The sequence below is a fragment of the Peromyscus maniculatus genome, chromosome 5 (assembly GCF_049852395.1).
Source record: "Peromyscus maniculatus bairdii isolate BWxNUB_F1_BW_parent chromosome 5, HU_Pman_BW_mat_3.1, whole genome shotgun sequence".
Lineage (NCBI taxonomy): Eukaryota > Metazoa > Chordata > Mammalia > Rodentia > Cricetidae > Peromyscus > Peromyscus maniculatus.
Window position 1 is genome coordinate 26,190,819 of NC_134856.1, and position 12,780 is coordinate 26,203,598.

Here is a 12,780-nt window from a genome sequence, read left to right on the forward strand (position 1 = left end):
ATACATGCTTAACACGTGTGTGTGTGTGTGTGTGTGTGTGTGTGTGTGTGTGTGTGTGCGCGCGCGCGCGTGCGCGCGAGCTCTGCTACTGTTCCCTCCCTGACTACCCATCTCGACGCTGGTACACACAGCTCTATCGTCATTCCAATCATCATTCATCAGTCATGATTTTCAAATATGACAGCTCAGCTTTCAGAAACTGTTAAAATTACATGCAGCCACATGGATGTTGGTCATACAGAACCTAATCATTTTTATAGATACAATTAGTTAGTGACAAACTAACTAGTACTCTTTACTCACTAACACCATGCTGCAAACTTCAATCTTCTTTGAAAATTTTCTCAAGAAAATCAATTCTAGTGATTGGAAAGGTTAGCCAAAGGCATGGGCATCATTCAACTCTTAAAATACTATTTGTAAGTTGTCAATTGTGTATTTTCCCAGAAAAGCCAGAAACTAGTGACTGGGCAGACCTACTCTTTCTATAACCGAAAAACATTTCCTTTCCTGAGAAAACTACAGGTTAGCATTGGCTACCACACCACAAAGAGGGGAACCCATGAGAAACGAGAAGTTGTCTCTGACCCCTGCTCACTGAGAGCATGACCTCACTTCTTTACAATAAGAGACACACACACACTCTTGTTGTTACGTATGTAGTTGCAGTGAGGTTTTCCCTCTTTATGTGTGAAATCAGTGACTTCTTGGAGGACAGAAAAGAAATGAAAAGCTGTCAGACATGTCGGAGAGTGCTGTATCTGGCAAAAGTACATAAACCAAACTAGTGAGAGCTGTTGGAGCATTCTGATGGCCTGTAGTGCAGGGGATGGGCTTTCCCCGGACCTGCGGCAATTAGTTTCAAAATGGTCCCTGTTGCTCCATTATGCTGTCAAGATTGATCAGCCTCTGAAGCTTCCCCATAGGAGGGTAATGAATTCTCTCCCCATCTCTTCCCACCCCCACCTCACACAAAATCTCTCTTGATCTGGATTGTTTAGTCTGTTGGTGAGTAGAGGTGAATTTTACACCTTCAATCTATTATTAGGATCTAATTATCAGGGTTGCCATGAGTGACCTTGGCTTTGTGATCTTAGGGCCCTCTCTAGTAGGGTGGTCTCAGAGTGACATACCTGAAGGCCCGGCTTCTCATTATGGGGCTGTTTCTGGTGATTCATGTCATGTGTGGGGCCAGGGTTAAGATCTGTGTTTGCTTTGCAGAGGTGGGGGAAGTAATAGAATACCAAAGACCCATCCTCCTCCACAGGCATCAGCATATTCTAAATTAAACCGAGTGTAAGAAAGTTAATGTTTTCCTAAACGTTTGTTGGGAGCCTCTTACTGTTTTGATGTGAATGCCAGCAATTATTATTACAGTGTTTTTTTTCCAGGAGAGGCTGGTGCATGAGCAGACACTTCTGGACAGACAGGATTATTTGGGGCAACACAAGTTAATTGCTAGCACAGGCACGCACAAGAGGTCAGGCAGTGTAGAAGTATTTTTCTAAAACTGAAAAAAGAACATCATCAAATTAAAGAATTCCTAGGTATGCATATATGGTTATTCCTTGTTATTTCAAAAACCTAATTCAAATTGAGCAGTTAAGTTCATTGTCTTCATATAGAGAAGCCCCTACACTTGTTAGAATATTTTCAAAATAGCTTTCATATGTCAATTGCTTTATGACCCTGGAAGAGAAAAGTACTAACTTGCAATTTGTTATATTTTTATATAAGTAAGTACATAGAAGTTATGTATTCATACTACATTTTCTTATACACATACACACACACACACACACACACACACACACACACACACACACACACACACATACCAAACTTAGAAATAAAATGTAATAAATCCTAATCAAGTTTGGAAGAACATATAAGGTCCCAATATTGTCACTCTAATCTGTAAGGACAGTTTGGTCTAAGGCTGTAAACTGCAGAATCATTTATATAAGTTTTAAATTATTTACAGTGAAACAGCTCCCTTAGGACGTCTTTTAGAAAAAGTAAAAATCATTGAATTTTAATTAATTAACTTTTAAGTTAGTGTATAAAATAATGGGGCTTCTTGTCCATTTTATACTCACATCTTTTTACATCACTCCTCTCACTGCCCATCACCCTTCTTCCCTCCCCTTCCCCTGCCCCTCTCCAATTGGCCATTATCTATAATGAAAATTTGAAAATGAAAGATGACCAGCTTTCCTAGGTTATTTAGGAAAAAGCCTCCCCTGGGGAGACAGCACAAGAATGTATTTGTCTTGAGCCAAAACACTAAACATTTCAAGGACATCTTCAGAGTTGGGAAGTTGCCTCTCATGTTAGAATGGAGTTGGGATCAAGCCAACAGTTCAATCCATTTTGGATTCCCAAACTCCCTTGTACTCAGTTCAGTGTGCCCTGAGATCTGCCCTTGGGGGCTCCATCAGCTGACATTCCTGGGGATGAGTGTAGATGCACTAAGCATACAATTTGGGCAGTGGATTTCATTTCACTCACTGGTGCGGAGACTTGTCTGAGTCTTCCTTGAAACCGAACAGCACACAGGTTGTTACTGGGCTGTGCCCTTGGTCCACCAGAAATTAGTACATGGCCATTGCTTCTTGCCTCTGGACTGCACAGGGCTCTGAAGTGAGCTGAACAATGTATTTAAAGTGTATTCTAATCTCCAGTCTTGTCAGGCCTCATTCTTTGAATTCCATAATTATTTTCAGGTGATTTCTCAACTTTTAAGTTTCTCTCACTTCCAAAATTAGGATGCAGGTGTCCACAGAGCTTAGAAAAGCTGAACAAATACTTTCAGGTAGTCATTCCTCACGTGCTTGCTCTTTATTAACTCTTTTCAAACTCAATCAAATGTGTAGTGGGGGTGTGAGATGGCTCAGCAGGCAAAGACACTTGCAGCACAAGCCTGATACCTGAGTTCGAGTCCCATCATCTGAAGATAGAAGGAGAGAAGCCAGTCTACAAAATTGTTCTCTGAACTCCAAATAGGAAACCCCCCACGCACTCAGATAAATGAATGAATAAATAAATAAATAAATAAATACAATTTAAAAGAATTGGGATCAAATGCTCTCTAGTAATGGTGGAAACTTCAAAGTTCTGACAGTTATGTGACTTTAAAGCTTTATCTCTATAGAGCACAAGACTCTAGTTTTGTTTCAGGTTAACTGAAACCAAAATGCCTTTGTTTTGACTTTGAGATGTTCTGGGGTTAATTCTCCAGGAATGTGGAAAGCCAAGCTATCCCTGTTCTTTCCCTCCTGGAACCTACTCTTCCTGTATTTCAACACCTTGCTTAGCTCTTCTCCAGCCAAGATGCCGGGACCTTTCCTGTAAGAGGTCTATAAATTAACAGTGCAGATTCCAAGCTCGAGAGGTCGTTCTGCAGAGATGCTATGTCCCCGAACTCCTCTGTGACCAGTACCAAACCTGCTCTTCTGCAGCCTCTGCACTCCCATCAGTGCCACTTACTGACCTTGTTTTGATTTTTTTTCTTAATCATTTCATCCTACTCCTCATTATGCAGGATGCTAACGTGTTGCTTTACAAGAAATCGTTTCACAAGGGTAAGTCAGTCCTAGCCTTTGCGTCTGTCTGAGAGCCCACAGACAGCTCTGTCGTCCTAAAGAAACTTATACATAACAGAGCAACTTTCATCCAATAAGCCAGTGGAGTCCCAAGTCATCAGTCAAAGTTTTATGCAAGTGGCCCCCTAAGTTGATAACTTCCCACAGTGCCTGTTGACGCAGCTGCCCAGAACTCTTGCGGCAGGTGGTGTTTTCATGGCCACCCTGACGGTAATACAAACTGTTTAGCGGCTCCATTGACCTTGTAGCTATTAACTGGGATACAGGCTCCACAAGGGACTAGTTCTCAAACAGGACAGAATTTCTTAACACTAGGGGTCATGAACAAGTATATGCCCTATAAAAATCCATCCAGCATGGTCAATTTGAACTCTAAAAGACAAGCAAGCATTTGCCACATTTTTGCTGTTATTTTTATTATGTAAATTCGATAACCAAAAATGTGAGCACATTCATCTCCCTGCAAATGTTATCATTAATGATAAAGTTCATTTCATGTGTAGTTTAAAAAAAATATCTTTCGGCTAACAAATCTTTCTAAGCTGCTACATGCAGATCATCTGAAAATTTAACGGTATTTTATTTTTAAAAATAGGCAAAATCAAGACCAAAACTTGTAATGAATGGATTATCATGGTTACATAATCTGTTGTAACAACTTTGATATGACTAAACTTTCCTCAGACTTTGACAAGATTTGCATATGTGTATATACGTGTGTTTACAAGCATACTTAGACATGTGTGATCCGTACAGTGTTGTACCAGAGCCTTTACCTACTTCAAAACAAAGTCTCACATAACGGATCAAAAACTAACATGTCCATGTTATTCTAAATACTTTTTGTGTCCTGTTTTTGAAAATAATCATGCTTTTATTCAAAATGATGACAGATTTGTATTTATAAAATGCTAACCTAACTGTGTTTCTCCCCTCTTGAAACATTCACTGATTTTGTATTCCATCACAATGAATCTAAACTGTTTTCCCTAGATCTTTTAGGGTGTAATTAATTGACCAACAAGAATTGTAGATGTTTGCAGTGTACACACCCCAAGCCTTACCCTTGGGGATTTGTTTCAAGAACCCTGCTGGGTGTCTGTAATTGCAGATAGCATCTAATCTTGTGTACACTTTTCTCTAATACACACCCATGATAAAGCTTAACACAGAAATTAGGAACAAAGAGAGTCACAGCAATAATTAACAGTAAAGTAGAAAAGTCTGACAATATGCTATATTGACATATTTTAAAGTATTACTACTTCATTTTTTATTTATGGAATTTTCCATTAACATTTTGGACCACTGTGAGCAACAACAACAACAAAATCACACAGAAAGCTGTAGGGATAACTTGATTTTCAAAGGTTATGTGAATAATGTGAAATTATTAAGTCAAGCTAATTAGCATATCCTTTAGCTTACATACTGACTTTTTATGGTGAGAACACATATAAATATTTTTATATGTATTTCCTAATTTATATGTATTTCCTAATTTTTATATGTATTTCCTAAAATTCGACATATAAACAAATATTCAAAGGAATTTCCATTTTATTCAATTATAGTCTTTCTTAATCTATCAATTTTGAATGCTGGACCGTTAGCGACCACACAGGCTGCCATGAGATTTTAATCAAATTGCCACCTACAAACGGCATCTATTTGCAAATACATAAAATGGAGAGTATAAATAATGAAAAAAAATCCTTCAAAATTAGATTCATTTATTAAGAGGTCAAGATTCTTAGAGGCATTTCTAAGATCCTCATGTCTTCTTTCACCCACCAGCTTCCTCTGGCTCAGTGCTAGAACCAGATAGTGTTCAATCCACTGAAGAGCTTACATTTCCATTATATTTTTTATTTTTATTACTTTATCATTAGATGTTGCCTTTGTGATCAGATGAAAATAAAGTTCGGGTTTCCCACCCCTGTGGAGACCCTGGCTTGGCGGTTTGATTTTTCTTCCTTCCTGAGCTGAGAGTCTCACTTCCATCGGGAGCAGCGTCTCCCCAGAGGCGGCAGGCGAGCTTCCGGCTACGGTTGTGCTATTACTTGAATTGCAAACTGTCTCCCAATCTCCAGTCCTACGATAAATCTGTGACTGTCACTTAAGCTTCCTAGATAAGTTGTTATAATATCACCAAATGATGAAGGTGGGAAAAGTCTGGTTGGGTTGAAGCACTAACCAAGACAAATGCCTTGGAGACAGATTGTTTTCTGGCACATGAAACTTTGAATTAATTTTTTTTTAACATTCAACACTAATAATGATAGTAGATGAGTTTCCAGAGTTAGGAGGCTGCAAATGTATCAAATATCTGAGGTTATATGATAAGCTTGTCTTTCCATTGAAAAGCAAATGACATTAGCATTCAGTTTTAACTACTTTGCCTCACTTAAGAAATGTTACATTTTTTTCCTTTTGGTTTTTCAAAACAGAATTTCTCTGTGTAGCTTTGGCTGTCCTGGAACTCACTTTGTAGACCAGGCACAGAAATCTACCTGTCTCTGCCTCCCAAAGAGTATTGGGATTAAAGATGTATACCGCGACACCTGGGGGAAAAATCTCATAATTTTTACCTCCTGATTTTCCCATGGAAAGAGAGAGATTGATGTAAGCTGACAAGTTTTAGTGTGAGAGATTCACACACCATTTTAGATATTTGTGGATTCAGGTGGTGACTGGACCATCACCACATTAATAGTTGTTAGTGCCACTCAGCCCTCTTAGTGAGCATGTCAGGTAAGCCGGTGGGTCTGCTTTGTGAGGGAGAAGACCCCAGGAGCCCACAGAATGGACCCAGTCAGAGAAGACTGCACATTTTGTTCCATGTGTTCCGGAGCAGAAGTTTCTAGCTACTGTTTAGAAATAACATAGGACATTGACCCTATTTATCTAAATTATAGCTTTAGGAAACACAGTACAAACTAAAAACTTGCAGTGCGATTGTGTATAATATGACCTATACAAAATTACAGTTATTCTTGAATGGAAGTCTGCCTTCCCCTTTGTGGTGCATGTCAGTTACTCAGGAATTGCTGGAAACCAGAATAGACTCCACACCTCAAAAATCATTCAGTATCTCCTTGGGCTCCAAAGAGAAGAGCACCATTAAAACACCTCTTCCTATTCACATGGACTCCATGTCCAAGGAAGACAGCTGTTTCCTGGTCACACAGGAAGAGTCCATCTTTCTGTTCTACCTGGAATATGATTGTGCTCCAGATGAGGAAGAGTCCTCACAGCCTAACTGAATTGGTTAATTGTCAAGGTGAACTTCAAACTTACACAGTGCCTGTGGATAGTCACACAACATTGTGACCAGTCCTTTGCACTCTGGAATTCTATCCCCATGAGTACCCTGTAAAAGAAAAATGCTACCCTGACTAACCAGACAATAGACCATTATAAGGAAGAAAAACAATTGATTTGTGTATTGACCTTGGAAAACGACACTAAAACAAGATTTTTACAAGATAACACAGCACTTTTTTTTCTCTGCTTTGTCTTAGACAAATGGGTATCAGTCAGATCTACACAGTCATAAGCAATTTCCCTCCCCTAGCCCTCTTGAAGTGGAAGAGTTGAAGCTGCCTTTAGACACAGTGAGTGGTAAGGGTGATTGCAGAGTATCACGCTGTTGGAGAATTCACTAAGCCATAGGATCAGCTGCTGTGATCAGCAAGATGGCTACCTCTTCTGCTGAGAACAGACGCCACCCAATTATAAGATCCCAAAGCTTTCTGTATGGAAGTTCCCAAACACACTAACTAATGACCAAATTAGTTGCTCCTGGCTAGGAAATGGCCCCCAATGAGAATGGTGTTTGAATTCATTAGGTCTGACTCCGCCCACCATCCTGCTAGTTGTCATTTGATACTAGACTGTGAGCAACAAAGGTTTATAGACAACTGATTTCTCTTAACTGTTGAAAACGGGAAAACGATGGGGGAGAAACAGTTTCCTAAGTGTGACAGTGGCTAGGGGACACTTGGCCATGAGCTCCAAAGTGACTGTGGGTAAAGAAGTGAGACAGTTCTTATGTCACCCTCCCCCTTTAGGAAGTCACTAAGACCTACATTATTTTATAAATAAGTAGTATTTAAGATCCGCATGTCTGGTTTTGCAACAGAATGAATTTGAAATGTGTATACCTTTGAAAAAATTAGAATGAACTTTTGTTGAAGGTACAAAGTGGATGTCAACACTACTCATTCAGGACAGGATTCATCACAGTGTTTCAACACAAGCTGACAGATGTTTCATCTATTAATTTATTGGTTCATTCATTTAATTAAGTGCCATTAAATTAAAACCACCCAGAGTCCCACTACCCAGAGACAGCCACTGCTGGCCTTTTCTAGTCACAGAAAGTCAATACAGACAATGTGTGTTGTAAATAACCCATGCTTCCCACTGTCCCTCCTCATTTCAAAGAAGGATCCAAACCTGTGCACCACTACACAAAGCCAGCCAAAGTGAGTTTCTAAGAAAACGTCTTAACTTTCTGAAAACAATATTTTCTATATTAAAGAATGTTGGACAATTCTCTGTGATAGTCCCTCAGTGTTTCGTTATTTGTCCTGTGAGGAGATGAGGAAATATGTTTTTCTGATTCAAATTAAGCTTAAGGGCTGTCGGGATAGCTGTCAACACATAGGCTCAATATATTTTTTATTGCAAACCCAAACACCCTGTTGACTACATTTTCTATTTTGAAAGTTACTTCTGAGTCCATTCAGTAAAACTCGGAGTCCAGAGGCTTAAAAAAAATGATTGTTTAAAAGAACAAAACTATTCCAATGATTCTAATTAGATTATATACTAAACACACAATTTTCTAGCCCAATGAAAATAAGTATTAAAATTAGTTATATGATGGATGCAAATACTATCAGTTTTTGCTTAGCTGTCATCTAGGTATAGTTAGGTAGTATTCATGCACTACTTTGCCCCTCCTCTTCTTCGGCCCATGTAAAGGATCCGGTTTATTTTACTGGAAAGGAGGCTGTCATAGCAAACACATGGGGAGAGGAAGGAATGCTTGACTTTACCAAAGACCTTTGTCATACTTTATCAAATATCTTCCTAGAGAAATGAATTTTTAATACATTGACTCACCTCCTCTCTGGACAAGGAAACAAATCCCTGTCTTCAAGACATGCTGACCTTGACATCTTAGCCTTTGATGTACTAATATTGTAGTTCACATAAAAACATGATTTGTGATCAATGTAACTATACCATAAGTAAGAATTGTTAGGCAATAAAAAAATGCAGCAAATGTTTTTGAGTTTTATGGTGATGATATGAAAGTATATCAGCTTGGTCCAGTGTGGAGGTACACACCCTTAATCCCAGGACTAAGGAAAGGGAGATAGGCAGGTCTCTGTGACTCTAAAGACAGCCCAGGCTTCATAGTGAGCTCCAGACTACCCAGGGCTACATAATGAGACCCTCCGTAGCCCATATATTCCTAATATCTCTACTCAGTAGCGTGGGAAAAGACACACTTTCAAACACCCGGTCTATTAAACTCATCCAGATTTCATTAACCATTTCCATGGGCCACATGTTCTTCTATGTCCTTATGAGCTACCAAGAGAGAAAAGTTTGTCTTCATGGAGTTCATTTGAAAAAGTTACACTTAGAGTGTATAACACATTCTGTTTAATAATGAGCTTCAAGGCTCCTGAAACTTGCTTTGTTGGTGATCAGAAACACCATTGCCTCACAAATAAAGTAAGAGTTTTGTACAAGAAAGAAACAGAGAGAACTTTGGGTGTTTAACTCTAGCCTAGTAGGACTTTTATTGATGAAAGGAGATATAGAAGTTTCTACACATCTTTGGTATTTGAAATTTTAATACATGATTTTAGATCATTACAGAAAACCCCCAAATTTGATCACTGTTCCTTTTGGCAGGAGGAGATGACTAATTTAAGAAAACAGAATCTTACTGTCTAGGAAAGCCCTAGTTTTTGTGGCTAAACCTAGACTCTGGAAGCACATGACAGTCTAATGACATCTGTTTAGACTCTTTACTGGAAGGTCCTTCTCACCATGTGGTAACATGGAAACCAGTGAGGATAGGAGAGGAACACTGAATACTTTTCCCCTAAATATTAGGTCATGAACATTTGAAACTATGATGCCAGCTTGATCTTGTTTGAATGACAGCATTAGAAAAGCAGAAGAATCATTAAAAACCTTTGATGGCTTAGTTTTCTCTAAAAATGACAGTAGTATAAAACAATTAATACGAACTACATAAAGTTTCACATTGCAAATGATATATTTGTGCTTGCTATTATTAATGTTCTTCCTCTTCATAATAGGGGCAATAAAATTATTATATGACAAGAAAATAATTTGACTTTATAGAATTCATAAAATCTCCATCCTATGCATGTCTTTCTTTGCATTAATAGTTTAGATATTTATTCAGTGGTGTAAATACTCCCCTGCATATTAGGATGTCTTTCAAAGAGAAGGAATTGGAAGGCTGTTATCTCAAAATAAATGTAAATGATCTGAGTGCAGTGGTACACAGCTGGAATCCTGGCAACTGAGAGGCCAAAGCAAGAGGCTTTCCAACCTATGAAACAAAGCTGAGGCCAGCCTGAGCTACACAGTGAGAGCCTCCCCCAAAAGTAAGAGAGCAGATAGGGAGACCCTGCCCCAAAAGGAGACACAGAGAGACAGACAGATAGACAGGCACAGACAAAGAGAGAGATACTAGGAGACCCTGCCCCAAAAAGAGATAGGGAGAGAGAGACAGATAGACAGACACAGACAGACAGAAAAAGAGAGAAATGCTAGAAGACCCTGCCCCAAAAGACAAGGTTGTGGGGAGCAGAAAGGAGAACAATCAGCAGCTTAGCAGCAGAACTCGCACCTAATGTGTTCAAAGCCCTGGGTTTGACCCCGACAACTATTAAAAAAGAAAGAAGAGAGAAGAGAAGGGCAGAACAGAAGGGATTCATTCCCGCTTGTTAGGCAGCCAGTGCTCACTGTGATGGACAGAACAGGCCCTGTAGTATTGCCAGCTAGCCCAATAACAAGAGCAACTCCCGAGGACCATCCCAGGAGTGTTCGTGGGTCTGGGCGGAAGGAAGCTTCAAGATATGCACGTCCTTCGATTTTTAACATTGCGGTCTGAGGGCTGGCAGAAGGCAGGCGCGGTGAGTAAGAGCACCTGCTGAGCAAACCTAGTGACGTGGATTCCATCCCAGGAACCCATGGAAAGGTGACAAGAGAGAGCTGACATCACAGGTTGACCTCTGACCTACACACAAGAACGGCACGCACACACACACACACACACACACACACACACACACACACAGCAAAGATACATGCCGTCAAATCAAAATTTAAAATTACAGTTTCTAGAATTGGAGCTAACAAATACAAAAGAGCTGTGTTAGTCTTCTATTTTTTAATGGAGAATTTTGATAAGGTTTTTTAGGCTATCCCACATCACTGGTATATTTTTCTGTTCTTCCAAAGTTGTGAGTTAACTGTGTCACTTGCAAAAAAAAGATCTCTTTTGAAAGCAGCAGACAACCTTTGTAAGCTATAAGACGACTAAATTTCATCATACTAATTTTCAACTGACATGCAATGTCCACTCTTGTTTTCGGGTGAAGACCTTTAATGCCTGAGGAATGCAGAGTCACAGTTCAACCTGCACAGACCCTGACCTCGGATTGCTCTCGTCTCTGTCGGAATGGCTACTACACCCCCACGGGCAAGTGCTGCTGCAGTCCAGGCTGGGAAGGAGACTTCTGCAGAGTTGGTTAGTATTTCTGTTATCACCCAGAACACTGAAAATGGCCCTTGGGTGTTTGAGAAACTAGCATCCCCCTTTTCTAGAACTATCTAGTATGCAAGTGGCTAGTGCTTTACAATATCTCTTTCTGAAGTTACAAACGGAATCTTTCCTGTTTTAATATAGGATGTTCATATATATAAGTTAATCATAAGCATAAAAGATCTTTAAATGACTGAATCCTTTCAAAAAAGAAGAAAAAAATAAAAACAGCACGCCACAGCCCTGCATTTGGAGCATTCACACCCGCCAAAGACTTAGTGTTTGCCAAACCCCAGCCAACTGCAAGCATTTTCCAGACACCCCATAAATGCCCGCTCTGGCTTTGCTGCTTGCATTTTGCTGTGATTTTCAGGAGCAGAGATTTTCAGTGGGTATTACTAACTAAAAGGGGAGAACTCACTTATCTAGACACATACAAGTCTTTTCTATTCTGCTCCACTCCCTTGTGACCCATCAGGAAGGTGTGGAGCTGCTCGGAGAGAGTGAAGCACATTGGTTCGGGTTATTCTAGCCCTTCATGTGAGATTTCCTCAGTTCTGTGCTATGTTAAATTCTAATTGGTATGACGTTAAGAAAAATGAATAGGGGCTCGAGAGATGGCTCAGTGACTAAGAACACTGGTTGCTCTTCCAGAGGTCCTGAACTTAATTCCCAGCAACCACATCATGGTTCACAACCATCTATAATTAGATTTGGTACCCTCTTATGTCCTGCAGATCTACAGGAGGACAGAGCACTCGTATACATAAATAAATAAAAAAGAAAAATGAATAAATTTTGAAGCATAAGAGTTTAAGATTGAGTTTGAAAAACAAATTCAACAAGGAGTGTGCATGGCATTTATCAGAAGTGATTCTGATCTCTAGTGTTTCACACATTAGAACCAAAACCCAAATTAATATTTAATATTTCTCTTGGCTCATATATACTGCTTTTTTTCTAAAGATGTATTTGTTTCAAAATGTAATCATGACTTGTCTAGCTTGTATATAGCTTAACAAAAACAGTCAACGCTTCAGAGTCATATAGGTGGTACATATTTTAAGCTTAAATTGCTTCTGCCCTTTAGTAACATTACTAACATCGGATTAGAACTAAAGCTACAAATCTAGATGAGAGGTACGTAACTACAGCTCAGCAGAATCTAGGTAGTTATTCAGAACAAGAACATCCACTCTATTGACCAATTCCATCTCCCTTTTGGTTGGTTGAGCCCAAAATTAAAAATCAATGTACAAATGTGCTAATAGTCATATACCTGAGTATTATTCCTCTACTTCTTTTGGAGTTTGATAATGTGGACTCCTCTTAACTCCTTGTTTCTTC

At 39.4% G+C, this 12,780-nt stretch overlaps 1 protein-coding gene across 2 annotated transcripts in view; it reads left to right on the plus strand.

Annotated features, from left to right (window-relative positions):
- Positions 1-12,780, plus strand: part of Hhip (hedgehog interacting protein) — a 92,518-nt gene that overhangs the window by 71,877 nt on the left and 7,861 nt on the right. For both annotated transcript variants that reach the window (XM_076571940.1, XM_006971733.4), the window contains exon 12: positions 11,270-11,418. In XM_076571940.1, the coding sequence (XP_076428055.1) occupies positions 11,270-11,418 (149 nt within the window). The remainder of the gene's footprint in view (positions 1-11,269; positions 11,419-12,780) is intronic.